Source organism: Odontesthes bonariensis, chromosome 12 (assembly GCF_027942865.1).
Source record: "Odontesthes bonariensis isolate fOdoBon6 chromosome 12, fOdoBon6.hap1, whole genome shotgun sequence".
Lineage (NCBI taxonomy): Eukaryota > Metazoa > Chordata > Actinopteri > Atheriniformes > Atherinopsidae > Odontesthes > Odontesthes bonariensis.
The window spans coordinates 29,199,522-29,213,589 of NC_134517.1; the positions used below are offsets into that span (position 1 = coordinate 29,199,522).

At 39.6% G+C, this 14,068-nt stretch overlaps 1 protein-coding gene across 2 annotated transcripts in view; it reads left to right on the top strand.

Annotated features, from left to right (window-relative positions):
• The first annotated feature begins 3,256 nt into the window (after positions 1 to 3,256).
• Positions 3,257 to 14,068, top strand: part of LOC142396862 (interleukin-1 receptor-like 1) — a 28,382-nt gene continuing 17,570 nt past the window's right edge. The window contains exons 1-5 of one of the 2 annotated variants that reach the window (XM_075480037.1): positions 3,257 to 3,353; positions 5,760 to 5,826; positions 6,174 to 6,426; positions 6,571 to 6,754; positions 7,065 to 7,212. In XM_075480037.1, the coding sequence (XP_075336152.1) occupies positions 5,763 to 5,826; positions 6,174 to 6,426; positions 6,571 to 6,754; positions 7,065 to 7,212 (649 nt within the window). In that variant the 5' untranslated portion in view covers positions 3,257 to 3,353; positions 5,760 to 5,762. Of the gene's footprint in view, positions 3,354 to 5,634; positions 5,827 to 6,173; positions 6,427 to 6,570; positions 6,755 to 7,064; positions 7,213 to 14,068 lie in introns of those variants that run through there. The other variant, XM_075480036.1, reaches the window with a different exon arrangement.

Sequence of the window (14,068 nt, forward strand, 5' to 3'; positions counted from 1 at the left end):
GTGGGGTGGCGTTCTCACACCGTACATAAGAGTGAATTCTTTTTACTCTTGCTAATTCGTACTCCTCCAAAGTAGCTATTGCGAAAAACTAGCGGTTCGATCACGTTGTTCTGGAACTGCAGCAGAAACCCTGTGTTGGATTTTCGTAGCAATGTCGCAAACATAACACTAGGAACATAAGCATTGTGTCAAGCTCATACTAAAGCGCCCTCTAGTGGTTCAGAAGGCAACGACTCGCTACTACTAACAGGCTAAATAATTCGTGGCAAAGCAAAACAATTCTTCATTCGAATGGTACTTTTGTTCGAAGTTATGGACAGTTTAGAAACTGACAGCTCTTACGCTTCTTCAACTTAATTTAGTTGAGGTGCAAATGATATTTGTAAATGAAATTTGGGGAGTGTCTGCATTTATTCCTGGGTAGAAATCGGAGTGAAAGTTTATTTTTACGAAGACTGAAGTCAGAAACCCTCTGATAAGCAGTCTTTGGAAATATTTCAACCACAAATAATTTAGTAACAAAGACTTTTGATTTGATACTGAACTTGTTTTACTTTTACAGCGACAACAGATCTACAGACTCATTTGCTAGTTCGTCACCCACCCGAGGCACCGCACACAACACTGCAGGAAATTCTCATGCCAGAGACTTGTAAAAATGTCACCACTGACAAGCCAGCAAGATTTATATTAGAATGTATCTGACTCATCTGAGGGTTTTCAGGAGATCAAAGAACTTTACAAGTACATTCTGTGTACTGACGAGCCATGAAGCCCCGGTGGCCATCGCCTTGGGCTACGCTAGCATTGTGTGCAAGTTAATGTGCCTGTGATTATGAAGGTGTGGCATTAATATTTGAACTATTACGTGTTTCTTTAATAGTTAACAGTTAAATCTGTTTTATTTCCATTTCTGTTCTGGAATCACGAACAGAACAAAACAACGTAACAGAGGCGGATGACTTGCTTCTGTCGGAGGGAATGAATCATGCAGATGTGGAAAATAAAATGGTTGGTTGGAAATGAAAAACTCTTGTATCCTGTTATTTCTTATCCTCTAAAAACCTATAAGGGATGTTGCAGTAAAAGGTAATCTATTTTTGTACAACAGGAAGGAAGGAAACATGAGTTTTAAGTGCGATAAAAGTAAAGTTTATCTCTATTATTTTTAGCCCCTTTCACACTGCGACCCGCTACCTTAGCGGGTCCAAATTGCACCTTCGACCCGCGTCGAGCAATGTGAACGCTTGGCGTGTCAGGGTGACCCGTGTCGCCTGAAGCCGAGTTCAGGGGGAGTTGCCTAGTGGCAGAGCGTCACACGAAACACATAAAATGCTGGGCGTGTACAATGACGTAGGCACAAGCCATGCGTCGGAGGTAGGGTGAAATACACCTGTCTGCATCAAATTTTTCAAACAAACGATGGCGGGACACCTTGAGAACTCGTTTTTGCAATGCTGTTCATGGAGATGTTACTTTACGGTGCGTCTTGCTGCGTGGGAAACCGCGCTCTCCCATCTTTCTCGCCAGCCCTTCCAGCAGAGGTCCATCTTTCACCGTCCCCGACATGTGGCGGTAAATAACGTCCTCTGCTCGGGGGCTGAGGAGCTCGCGGACCTCCTTGTCTCACCAGTTGGCCATATTAAAAAATGTCTCCAACTTGTTTTAGGCTAAAACAGAGTAAAACTTGTCCTCATCTGTCGCTGTTGTTCTGAATCAGCTGTCCATTCTGTCTTTTAAACTCCTCACGCCACGCCCACGTCCGACCCGCGTTGATTGCGTTCACACCAAACTCGGCTCGGCAAAAAGACTAGGGTCCGACGCGGGTCGAAAGGCGAGTCGAGTTGACGCGGCAGCCCGGGTCGGCAGTGTGAACACAAAAGCGGACACGCTAAATTCGCTAATTAAACGCGGGTTATTCGGCAGTGTGAAAGGGGCTATTGAGATAATGACTCTTGCAATAACAGCAACAAAGACGATGCCCTTACAACTGATAGCACAACTTGTAGAAACACCAGAAACTTTGATTCAATTCAATTCAATTCAATTCATTTTTATTTATATAGCGCCAAATACAACAAATGTCATCTCAAGGCACTTAGATAATAAAGTCCAATTCAAGCCAATTGGAATTCAATTCATTGTAATCATAATTATTCATAAAATAATCTAATTCGTTCATATAGAGCCAATTCAAAAACAATTTCCTAGCTAAGGAAACCAACAGATTGCACTGAAAATTTGATGCCTGCCGTTTGCTGCGAGGGTTCCTGACTCATCGGAGAGATAAATTAACAAATAATCATTGGTGTTTTTTAAAGGAAACCTTTCTGTTCAGCCACCGTTGTGAAAGGTCACAGAAAACTGGTGGAGTGAGGTGTGCACAGTCTTCTGGGAACCAAACAGATAAGATTACTGACTAAAACCCGTTGTGTAATACTCAAAAAAGTCTATTTATTTGTGGCTTTAATTATTTATTCAAGCAGTAAACAAATCACATAGTTTGCATTTTATCTTGAGGGAAAAGGATGGCAGACAATCATTCTGTTAACTGCACTGTGTTCTGCTTTAATTCTTACTGTAAGCTTGGTTGGGTTCAAGGAAACATGGCTTTCTTTAAAATCAGTCTAGTAGATGAGTTAAACTAAACATTTATTATTTATGTGAAGATGGAAGCTAACACCAGAGAAGAAACTGGGACTGGAAGGTGTGGCTTTGGGGTTTTATACAACCAGACATCCAGAAAAACCAGAAGTTCATCTTTAAAGTGACAAAACATTTTTAGAACGGCTTGGTTTGTCTTCATTTTGAAGGATTCTTAAAGGCTTTTATGTCATTATACGCTACTGTATGGATCAATAATTAGAATAATTTGTCACTAGCTATAACTGCCCTGTTAGTGCATTGGATCTGTAAACTGTGTGGTCTTTTTGGCAGGTGAACTCCTTAACTCTGCGTTTCAACACATCAACAGGAGTGTGTGTGTGTGTTTGTGTGTTTGTGTTAAAGGGAGGAAACTGAAACTTCTTTTTTTCACTCTGAGTTTTAGAGAATTTTTTTTTCGTAACATCGTCATAACTCTTCCATAAAAAGGCAAGACTTCCTTCCTGAAGAAACAGCTGAGGTTTAGGTTTAGGTTTTGGTTAAGTTAGGGTTAACCCGTCCACAATACATGGAAGTAGAAGCGACATCTTCATAAGTATAGCTGCACAGGCTTGTGTGTGCGTGCAGCAGCTTATATTGCAGCTGCTCGCTCTGACTGGACAGAAGATATAAAGCTGTGAAGAGGGGAGCAGCAAGGGAGCAATTCTTTCTCTAAGTTCACTTCAGCTGTTAACTCAGACTGTGACAAGGTAAGCATGCTTTTATATTGTTACTCTATTTGAAGCTGTTTGTGTGTGAGACCAGAGGATAAACTGAGTATGTTTACCGTCAGTTACATTGATGCCAGAATGATGACCTACTCACAGATGCGAGGAAGACTGCGTGTTATTTGATTAAAGCATTTTACCGACTGTGATTATCAGCCTTTCGTCTAAAAATGACAGTTGCAGTAACTCAGTAAATTCATTCTGACTGGACAAAGATCAGGCTGAAATACATCAAATATTTGAGTTCATCTTAAAAAGAAAATGTTGGTTTAGTGGCTTCATCTACAGCACTAATAAGCAACCAGGGTTATTGGTCAATCATTTAGTTAGTTACCGGTAATGTGAGTGAAAATAATTCACTGTTTGACCATGTCATACTAAGGTGTTATTATCTGGTAATATTGTGTGGCCAGAGGTTACTAAGATGGGATTTCATGGCAGTTAAGTCTCCTTCCCTCATGCCTGGATTTAGCTGCAAGTCACCATATTTTAAAGGCTGTTTGCAGCAAGCAGGGGCTCATCATGTAGTTCAGCTCTAATAAACATGTTAAAGCAGCACCGCTGTAATTAAGGAGGCTGTGGATGATGCAAGCTCGTGGCCTATTTCAACTTGTGGAAATAGAATTTTGTTACTCATTTCCTGGTTTATTTTCGGTTCCACTTAATTTCAGGGATGATGGTGTTATTTTATCACATTTATTTTGTTTTTATGTTGCAGATTTACATGATTAAAATGGAATATATATATAAATATATTTATTTCTCAGATAGTGGTCGGTCAGGTTGTGTAGTTTTGGGCTTCTTTTTGGCTCATTTTCATAGACTGGGTTTGTTATTTGTGTTCATTATCTGGCAACAGTGCTATTGAGAACTTTGTTTCCAGAACGCCAAAGAAACTGGATCGATAGAAAACCAATGTTTGTGTATTCTTAGGGTCTGAGCTCGTTTATTTCTACGCACAGCATGTCCTCGACACATAAACTCTCAAACTCACATAATATCATCATCTCCCTGTTCTGAGTGCTGAGACATTTTACAGATGGAAAAAGTAGAGCATGTAAAGCAAAAGCACCAGTTAATTCAGCATAATTAGAAGGCACAGTACTTACATGCACCAAATAACAATCCTAATATTTACTGAATGTTACTTTGGGTCTTTTTTGTAGTTTGTCCAAATCTACAGCCAATACAACCACACGGCTCGTTGCCTTGTTATGTTAAAAAAGGAGGAAAAACACGGTAAAAAATGTATTCCTACATAGTGAACTGATAACTTCTGCCAACGGTCCTTCAGAGGTTTTTTATCTGGCTGATGATATCTTTACGAAAATGACTGTTAAAGTTTATCAGTTTTAAGCTTGCAGGTTGTTTTCAATCATGTCACCACAGGAACTTCCTGTGCAGATTATACGATATTTCTCTTTTAGAATATTTTGCACTTCCTGTTGCTTCATAGCTGAATATTTTCTCATCTGAAGTACACGCATCTATTGAATAAATACAGTATTCAGTTGGATCCCTTTTCCTGCCAGAGCTGCCTTCATTTTTAATTGCAAAGACTCAACAAGAGGCAGCAAACACTGCTTAAAAGTTTGGGTACAACATGTAAGAAGTGCTCTGTAAGATCAATCTAAGCTTTTTTAACCATAAATCCTAGAATAAATCCTTAAATCAGCCTTCAAAGTCATTAGATTCTGAAATGTTGCATTGTCAAATCATCAAAAATAAGTAAATAAATCCCTCCGGTGGGCTTTCCGGAACATTTTTTGTGTCTCGAGTGGAAAACTAGTTGTGATGAAGGATAGATGCTGGGAGGAAATACTCATTTTGGTTCAAATCAAAGCATTTTTTTGTTAATTTGACCCACTGCCACACGTCTGGGATGGATCAAAGCTTCAAACAGTGTGAAAATATGATGCAACAGTGCATTAGCCCTTAAATATTACTTAATATTTTAGTTTTGGAACGATTTGTCTTTTGCTCGATGCATTCAAAAACTAATACAGGCCACAGAACCGGGAAAATAAATTGAGGCCTGTGTTCATTTGGACTCACTTTTGAGTCTGAACTGCGGTTGTTTATGTGTCTGTGAGACAACGAGCAGGAGCACAGGATGGGGAGCAGACTGGGCTCTTTATAGAGGACAGTCGGACAGTGATTGTAGTAAAACACTCAGCAGTAGAAAAAGTTTGTGTTTATATAACTTGTCAGTTTCCTGTTTTAAATATTCAAACAGGAAAGAAAAAGAAAACAAAGCATGAAAATGGACGATTCCAGAATTGTGTCGGATGTTTGTCGTTCGGGACAAAGAGTGGAAATGTCACGGTGAGGAAGGGGTCAATGATTCAGAACACTGTGGTCTGACTGGGAATGAACCTTTGCTTCCAGCTCATGGATCCCTTTCTGCGTCTCGTCCTCCTCACCGCGGTGATTTCCACATCTGAAAGGAGAGCAGGTAGTGTGTGCGTTGTGATGATTAATGTTTATACGGGACGTCATGGTAAAATACAGTAAAGCACTCATGCCAACCTGGAAGTTTGAATGTAAACAGTGGATACAGTTACACCAGAGAGCAAAGTTAGGGTTGATGCTTTTTTAATCTACATTGTTTAAAATAAGAATACTAACAATAAAGAGTTATACACCTCTGACCATCGTCTTTTGTGCTTTAAAGCGTTTTCTCCTTAGTATGTAATGTTAGTTCTTTAGTACCTCAGCAACACACACGTTTACACATCCAGAAACTATCAAAGTTCTTTGTCTAATGATCGCCATCTGAATCATGTTTTCCCTCATTTTCAGAGACGGACGCGTCCGAATGCGACGAGTTCAAAGTCGAGTCGTTTAAGCTTATCGAGGGCGAAGCGTTTTACCACGTGCCTCTCGAAGCAAAGGATGAATCGGAAAATTTCATTAAAGATGGGTTCTGGTGGTACAAAAATGGCCCCCAGATTGAGAATATTACCACAGACGAGAAGCACGGGACACATTTCGATGGTGGGGCCCTGTTTTTCTTAAACCTCACGGCTGCTGATTCTGGAATTTACACCGGCATGTAAGAAAAAAATCATTTTAAAAACTCTCTTTATTAATCTCCAATACCTATCATAGTAACCTCTCATCTTCCAGCATCTAAAACGCAGTCTTTTGTGTGAGATTATCCGTTAATACACCCGAACTCTTCTTCCCTCCTCTTCAGAAAGATGGACCCATCAGGGGAATGCTTCAAGTATTCTGTAAACATTGAAGTTTACAATGCAAGCTATCGATATGCGTTCCCATTCGGAGTAAACAGCAAGCCTCAGCCATTCAAAAAGGTCACATGTCCATTACATGTCGCCTATACATGCGAACAGTTTGCAGGAAACTTCAGCTGGTTCAAGGTATGACCACCTGTGGTGATAGTGACACCTGCTGGCAATTGTAGTGAATAACAGTTCATAATGTGTAACCCTGTTGCTGTGATTTCAAACATGGGTTCAAGGTAATCAATTTATATGTTGATATATGTCAGACTTGTTAATTACATCAGAATTTCCTGCTTCTATCACCATTATTTGGTTCAGTACGTTACTGTGCGCTCATTGTTTTCTTTTTTTTTAAAAATCTATTTCTATCGTGTAATTAGATGATCAGAGCATGAAGTTAATTCTTTAATTCTCTTTCTGACCTTTGTGGTCCATTTTGCTGCAGGACGGCCATCTTCTTCATGGACAGAGTAGAGCTTTGGTGTCGTTTATTGCCACCAAAGACGATGAGGGCAGCTACACTTGCGTCTGTACGTGGACACACAATCACAGGGTGTATAACTCATCAGGCACCAATAAGTTGATTGTTGAAGGTGAGCGGACAATTTAAATGGTCTATTTACAAGAAATACCAGCATGCTTCCTGCTGGATTGTTACCTTCTCTATAGATCTGGTTAAAATCTGCTATGATGTAAGTAATCAGGTTTATGGTAATACGTGATGTTGCAGTATTATACCCTGCTTCGTTTCTACAGGTCATTTATATGCTTTTCATTGCAAAGTGCACATTGACCTCGTTGATCTCTCTCAAGTCCTTCAGGTATTTTAAGACCGGCTCCCATACTGTATCAAAAAGTTTCTCCATACGTATGGTTTCACTAAGTTCCCTCATCCACATCTCAATTGAAGGTACATTATCCGACTTCTACTTTGTTTTGTTGTTGAATTTGGCGCTAAAGTAACACGTCGCTGTCGCAGACGGTTGAGTCCCATCAGTCCCTATCAAGGTCCAGACTCATGTGCGAATGCAAACTGAAACAGTTCCCCTGGAGAAGGGCAGCTATCAGAACGGAATTCGAGGTGGACCGAGTCGAGTCACCCGCCGATCCCAGAATGGCCACCAGGGGGCAGGGGGCAGGGGGCAGGGGAGGGGGGGGGGGCTGGAGCCTATCCCAGCGGTCATTGGGCCATAGGTCCTATCAAATGCCTTTGAGTAAAAATCAAAAAAAAAATTTTTTAAATCTCTTTTTAGTTTAAAGCTGCAGTCTGCAGGATTTGTTGTTGTCATACGTAAAGTCCTACTTTTTGGCATTTTAAGAGTTTACATGATCTATCAGAACGCTTGAAGTTGAAAACGGTGACCTCCGTAGTCGCAAAATGCAAGAAATGCTTATTTTTTAACCGAAAAATAAAAAGTTATTCAACTTCCTGTCCCGCCCCTTCAAAACACATGAGAACTCGTGCACGTCTACGTGCACGCCAGATGTGCCTACACGACTCCTCATTCATCAACTCACCTGTCATTTGCGATCATGGAAGACACAGTAAGTAGACTAGCCCGCAATGAAGTTCAATAGTCTAGATAAATAAGCGTGGGGACGAGCCTACCTTGTATCGCGCGTGCACAATCGGTGATTGACAGGCAGCAGAGCCGAGCTCGTAACCTGATTGGTTACCTTTTACCGGTCCGGTCTGCAATTTTGTAAACAAACCTGCTGGCTTTGGAGGGACCTAGCGGGACATATAGGGGACCTAGAGAACTCTTTTTTTTTTTTGTATTGGGGTATTTAATGTACTACTTTCAGAATCCCCGGACAGTTCCAGGCATTATGCTTGAAAAAGAGTTGCAGACTGCAGCTTTAAGCACAAAACAGAGTTACATTCTTGGGTTAAGATACAGATTTTTGTTCTTTATACATTTCGAATGACACCCCGCCCACCCCCCACCCCTTAGAACCTCTGTGCGTCACCCCACATGGTCAATCAGCAAATAAAACGTTACTGAGTCATTAATATACACATATGCATCTTGCACCAGAAAAGTGGAAACAAAAAAAAAATAATTTTCATGACAAATAAAAAAAAAATACAACCATCAGAGAGTAACATAACAACAATAACAATGTATATGCATATATGTTCACACATTCCTACCATACAAAAAAAAAAAAAAAAATCTGTAGGTCTTGGCCATCAAATCTCAATGCTTTACTCTTAAGGGCTGTCAGGAAGTGTCTTGAGCTTTTCAAAATATTTTATTAATGGGTTCCAAATACCATAAAAACAGTCATTGGGCCCTCTTAATGTGTATTTTATCTTTTCTAATTTTAGATACAACATTAAATCAGACATCCATACAGATAATTTTGGTGGGCAGGAAGATTTCCAGTATAAAAGAATTTGTCTCCTAGCTATCAACGTTGAAAATGCTATTATATCTTTGAACCTAGAGATACTTATACTATCAAGTGGCATGGTTCCGAAAATTTAGGTATACATATTAGGCTGACATTCTATTCCTATTACTTCAGATATTGTTTTATAGACTCCAAACCAAAATGAGCTCAAAGATGGACATGACCAAAACATATGTGTTAAAGTTCCAGGAGCACTATGGCATCTACTACAGTTTTCATCCACATTGTCAAATGTCTTTGCCAGTCTAGCTTTAGAGTAGTGCATCCTGTGTAAGATTTTAAACTGGATTAAGGCTAAACGTGCACAGGACGCAGCCTCCTCCCATATACTATCTGGAATTGCCTCTCCCATTTCGTTATCCCACTTAACTTTCAACTTATCATGAATATTCTCCCCTAGCGAGGTGATTATAGAGTGAATTCTAGAAATGAGGTCCTTTAGATCAGGAGAAAGTGCAAACATATCATCCAAAACAGTAGACTCTGGTTCATTTGGAAAGTTTGGTGTATTAGTTGAAATAAAGTGGCGAACTTGTAAATACCTAAAGTAGTCTGAATTGTTAAGATTAAATATTACACAAAGGTCATTGAAACTTGCAAAAACCCCTTCCTTATAAAAATCTTTAAACCTGACAAGGCCTTGTCTTTTCCATCTCAAGAAAGTTGCATCTATGTTAGCTGGAATAAATGCCTGATTATGGCAAATGGGCGCCTGCATGGAAAACTGAGATAGACCCATATATTTTCTGAATTGATGCCAAATACGTAAAGTATGAGTCACTACAGGATTTGAAGAATATGATGAAATGGATAGTGGTACTCTGGAGGTTATTAATGCTGGGAGCGATGTTGAAAGGCATGAATTATTTTCAGCTTCACACCAGACATAATCTGATGACTGAGACCAGTATAGTATTTTCTGGACATAAGCTGCCCAATAATATATTTGCAAATTTGGCAATCCCAAGCCTCCATCAGAGCGATGTTTTTGAAGAAATGTTTTCTGTATTCTGGGAATTTTACCTGCCCATATAAATGATGTAAAACACTTATCAATAGACTGAAAAAAAGATTTCGGCAAACAAATTGGAAGACATTGGAAAAGATGAAGAAATCTAGGAAGAACATTCATTTTTATACAGTTAATTCTACCAACCAATGTCAAATTAATGGCATTCCATCTCTGAAAATCAGACTTTAGCCTATCCATCAATGGGGTGAAATTTTTACCAAATAGTTCCAAAAAAGTTGGAGTCAGGTAAATCCCTAAATACTTAAACCCATCTCTGGACATAGAAAATGGAATGTCAGAATCCTGAAAGAAAACGAGCCTTGGCATTTATAGGAAAACACTCACTTTTAGTAAAATTCAACTTATAGCCAGAAAAAACACCAAACGTTTGTAAAGTTTTCAACACATGTGGTAGACTATGAATAGGGTCTGAGATGTATAATAATAAATCGTCTGCATATAAGGACAAGTTGTGGGTCAACCTGCCTCTTTGAATCCCACTTATTTCTGACTTTGACTTCAGCACAATAGAAAGAGGTTCTATAACCAAAGCAAACAGAAGAGGACTGATTGGTGATCCCTGTCGTGTTCCTCTTGTTCCTGAGTGATTTCTATTGGTAACTACAGATGCCTTAGGATTGAAATACAAGAGCTCAATCCACTCTCTCAAATTAGGGCCAAAACCAAATCTCCTCAAACAATCAAACAGATAACCGCATTCTACCATGTCAAACGCCATTTTTGCATCCAAAGAAATAACCACCTCAGGTATAGTATTGGATGATGGTGTGTATAAAATATTTAAAAGACGTTGCACATTAGAAAAGGACTGATGTCCCAAAATAAAACCTGTTTGGTCCGGGGAAATTACCTCTGCCATTACTTTCTCCATACGTCGTGCTAGCACTTTTGCCAAAATCTTCACATCACAATTAAGAAGTGAAATAGGGCGATATGACCCACATTCCTTTTCGTCTTTCCCTGGTTTTAAAAGTAAACTTATAGAGGCCTCTGTTAATGTTCTTGGCAAAGTTTTTGTATCTTTTGATTCATGAAACATATCCTGTAACAGTGGAATTAATTGCCTGGAAAAATGTTTAAAGAATTCAACTGGGTAACCATCTGGGCCTGGCGCCTTCCCATTCTGCATTGCCTGAATAGCATCCTCAATTTCAGTTGATGCAATAGGGAATTCTAATTCTGCTCTACTGACCTCATTTATTTTAGGTATATTCAACTGACTAAAAAAATCTGACATTTTTGTATTGTCTAAAGGCGCTTCAGATGAATACAGGTTTGAATAAAATGTCTGAAAAGTATGGTTAATTTCCACAGGATCAGCTGTGAGTTCGCCATTGTTCTTCTTAATACTTGAAATATGTTGCTCAGATGATTTACGTTTTAACTGGTGAGATAACAGGCGGCCTGACTTTTCCCCATGTTCATACATAAAGCCCTGTAATTTCAATAGCATCCTCTCAGTTTTTTCAGATACCAATAACTCATATTTAGCTTGGAGTTCTACTTTTTCCTTATAGAGTTCTGGACAAGGATACTCTGCATATTTGCTTTCTATTTCCTGAATATTTTTGATCAACCTTTCTAACTCTTTACGTCTGTTTTTATTCACCATTGATTTGTAAGAGATAATTTCCCCCCTGATAACCACTTTAAGTGTCTCCCATAACACAGAAGAAGATACCTCATCACTTTCATTAAACTCAAGAAATTCTTCAATGGCTGATGATATCATTTGGCAAAACTGCTTATCTTTTAATAAATAAGGATCCAACCTCCAGGGAGAGTTTTCCTGGCTTATGTGAATTAAAGAAAGGTCCAGAAGTACTGGGGCATGATCGGATTCAACTATGGATGAATATTCAATTTTTTTAACCAATGGTAGCAATGTACTATCAATAAAGAAATAATCAATTCTACTATACGTATGATGTACATGAGAAAAATAAGAGTAAGTCTTACTCAGGGGAAAGCAAAAGCGCCATGGATCAGTACAGCCTATCTGAGCCATGAACAGTGACAGTTTTTTTGCCATTTTGGAGGGAGAATTAGATCTTGGATTAGAGCGATCCAAAGAGGGGTTAATAGTGCAGTTCAAATCTCCTCCAAAAATTAGGTGGTGGGAATTGAGATTTGGAATGGATGCTATCAATCTGTCCATAAATCTCTCATCATCCCAATTAGGCGCATATACATTCACCAGTACAACAGGTTGAAAATATAAAGTTCCCACTATGACCACATATCGTCCTTGTGAGTCTTCTATTACCTTCGTTGGATTAAAAGGAAGTTTTTTATGTACCAAGACAGCCACCCCTCTAGACTTATGATCAAACTTTGAGTGAAATGACTGACCTACCCATGCTTTTCTTAATCTGAGATGATCTTTCCCCAGTAAATGAGTTTCTTGTAAAAAAGCAATTTCACATTTTAACAATTTCAAATGCGCAAATATTCTTGCCCGCTTCACAGGACCTGTTATGGCAGCAGATCCAATATCTGTGTCATTCAGGATTTAGGTAGCACTTTTGAAAAGAATGGACGCGAGCAAGCTGGGTTCTTCATGAAACAAAAATCTTTATCCAATAAAAAAGGTTAACAAAAAAGGTATTCCAATACAATGTCCTTGTTTCTTAATTACACAGCGAGCACGGTCAAAAAACTATATACATCCGTGCTTCACTAAATCCGTCTGGCTCTTTCCACCGTTGCATCAGTTCTGAGGATGCGTCTTCCTTTACGCACGCAATCAAATTAAAAGTCCCGAATCTAAAATGACTTACATTTCTCTGAACTTAAAATAAACATTTCTTTCAGTAAATAAATAACCTAGAAATGACAAAAACTAAATATATAAATTCTTACACTCTAAATTATATCCCTAAATATTATCATGGCTCTAACACTCCGGCCCCTAATTGTATAGGCAGGATGCATAACAATTAAAAACTACAAAAATAGAGCCATAAACACATTAGCAAGGCTACATTTACTGTACTGTAAATGTCAATTACTCGCTCAATCAAACTCAGAATATAACGTCCATAGTCGCCGGTCGTCCTGGACTCATTCAGCTTCCTGCAAAAGACAAAGCTTGTTAGTAGGCCTATCTAATAAGCTGGACTTGGTTTGGACTTGAACTCTTCGGACGACGCCTCTTGCGTCTGGGTAAGTCTGCCGGATTCTTCCAGTCAGCCAGGTATTTCTGGGGGCGGAATTGTCCACGATGAGCACAAGATCTCCTGGGGTGAAGTTTCTCTTCCTGTTGTGCCACTTCTGTCGCTCCTGTAGCAACGGGAGGTATTCCTGGGTCCACCTTGACCAAAATAAGTTGGCCATGTATTGTACTTGACGCCATCTTCTACGGGAGTAGACATCATCCGTGTTGAAGACACCTGGTGGAAGGGCTGGTTGTTTCTTCAATAGCAGAAGATGATTTGGTGTCAAAACCTCTACGTCGCCTGGAACATCAGAAGCTGCAGTCAAGGGACGGTCATTGATAATTGCTTCAACTTCGCATAGCAGAGTGTGAAGGCCATCATCGTCTAACACCTTCTGTTTCAACACAGAATTCAACACCTTTCTGACAGTACGAATCTGTCGCTCCCATATTCCACCTTGGTGGGAGGCAGTTGGCGTGTTAAAAATCCAGGTGATACCTTTCTGCATCAGGTCATCTCTGATCTGAGAGTGATCAAGCTCTTCTAGAGCCTCTCTGAGTTCTCGCTCGGCACCTATAAAATTTGTGCCATTATCAGAGCGCATCGTAGTCACTTGACCCCTTCGACTGATAAATCGTCTGATGGCGTTGATACATGATGAGGTATCTAAAGAGTGAGCCACCTCTATGTGGACTGCTCTTAGAGCGAGGCATGTGAACAGGACACCATAGCGTTTCACTGTGCTGCGTGCTCTTCTGACCTCAAACGGTCCAAAATAGTCTACGCCAACATGTGTAAAGGGAGGCTGGTCTGGCAGTACACGTTCCTCAAGTAAGTCTG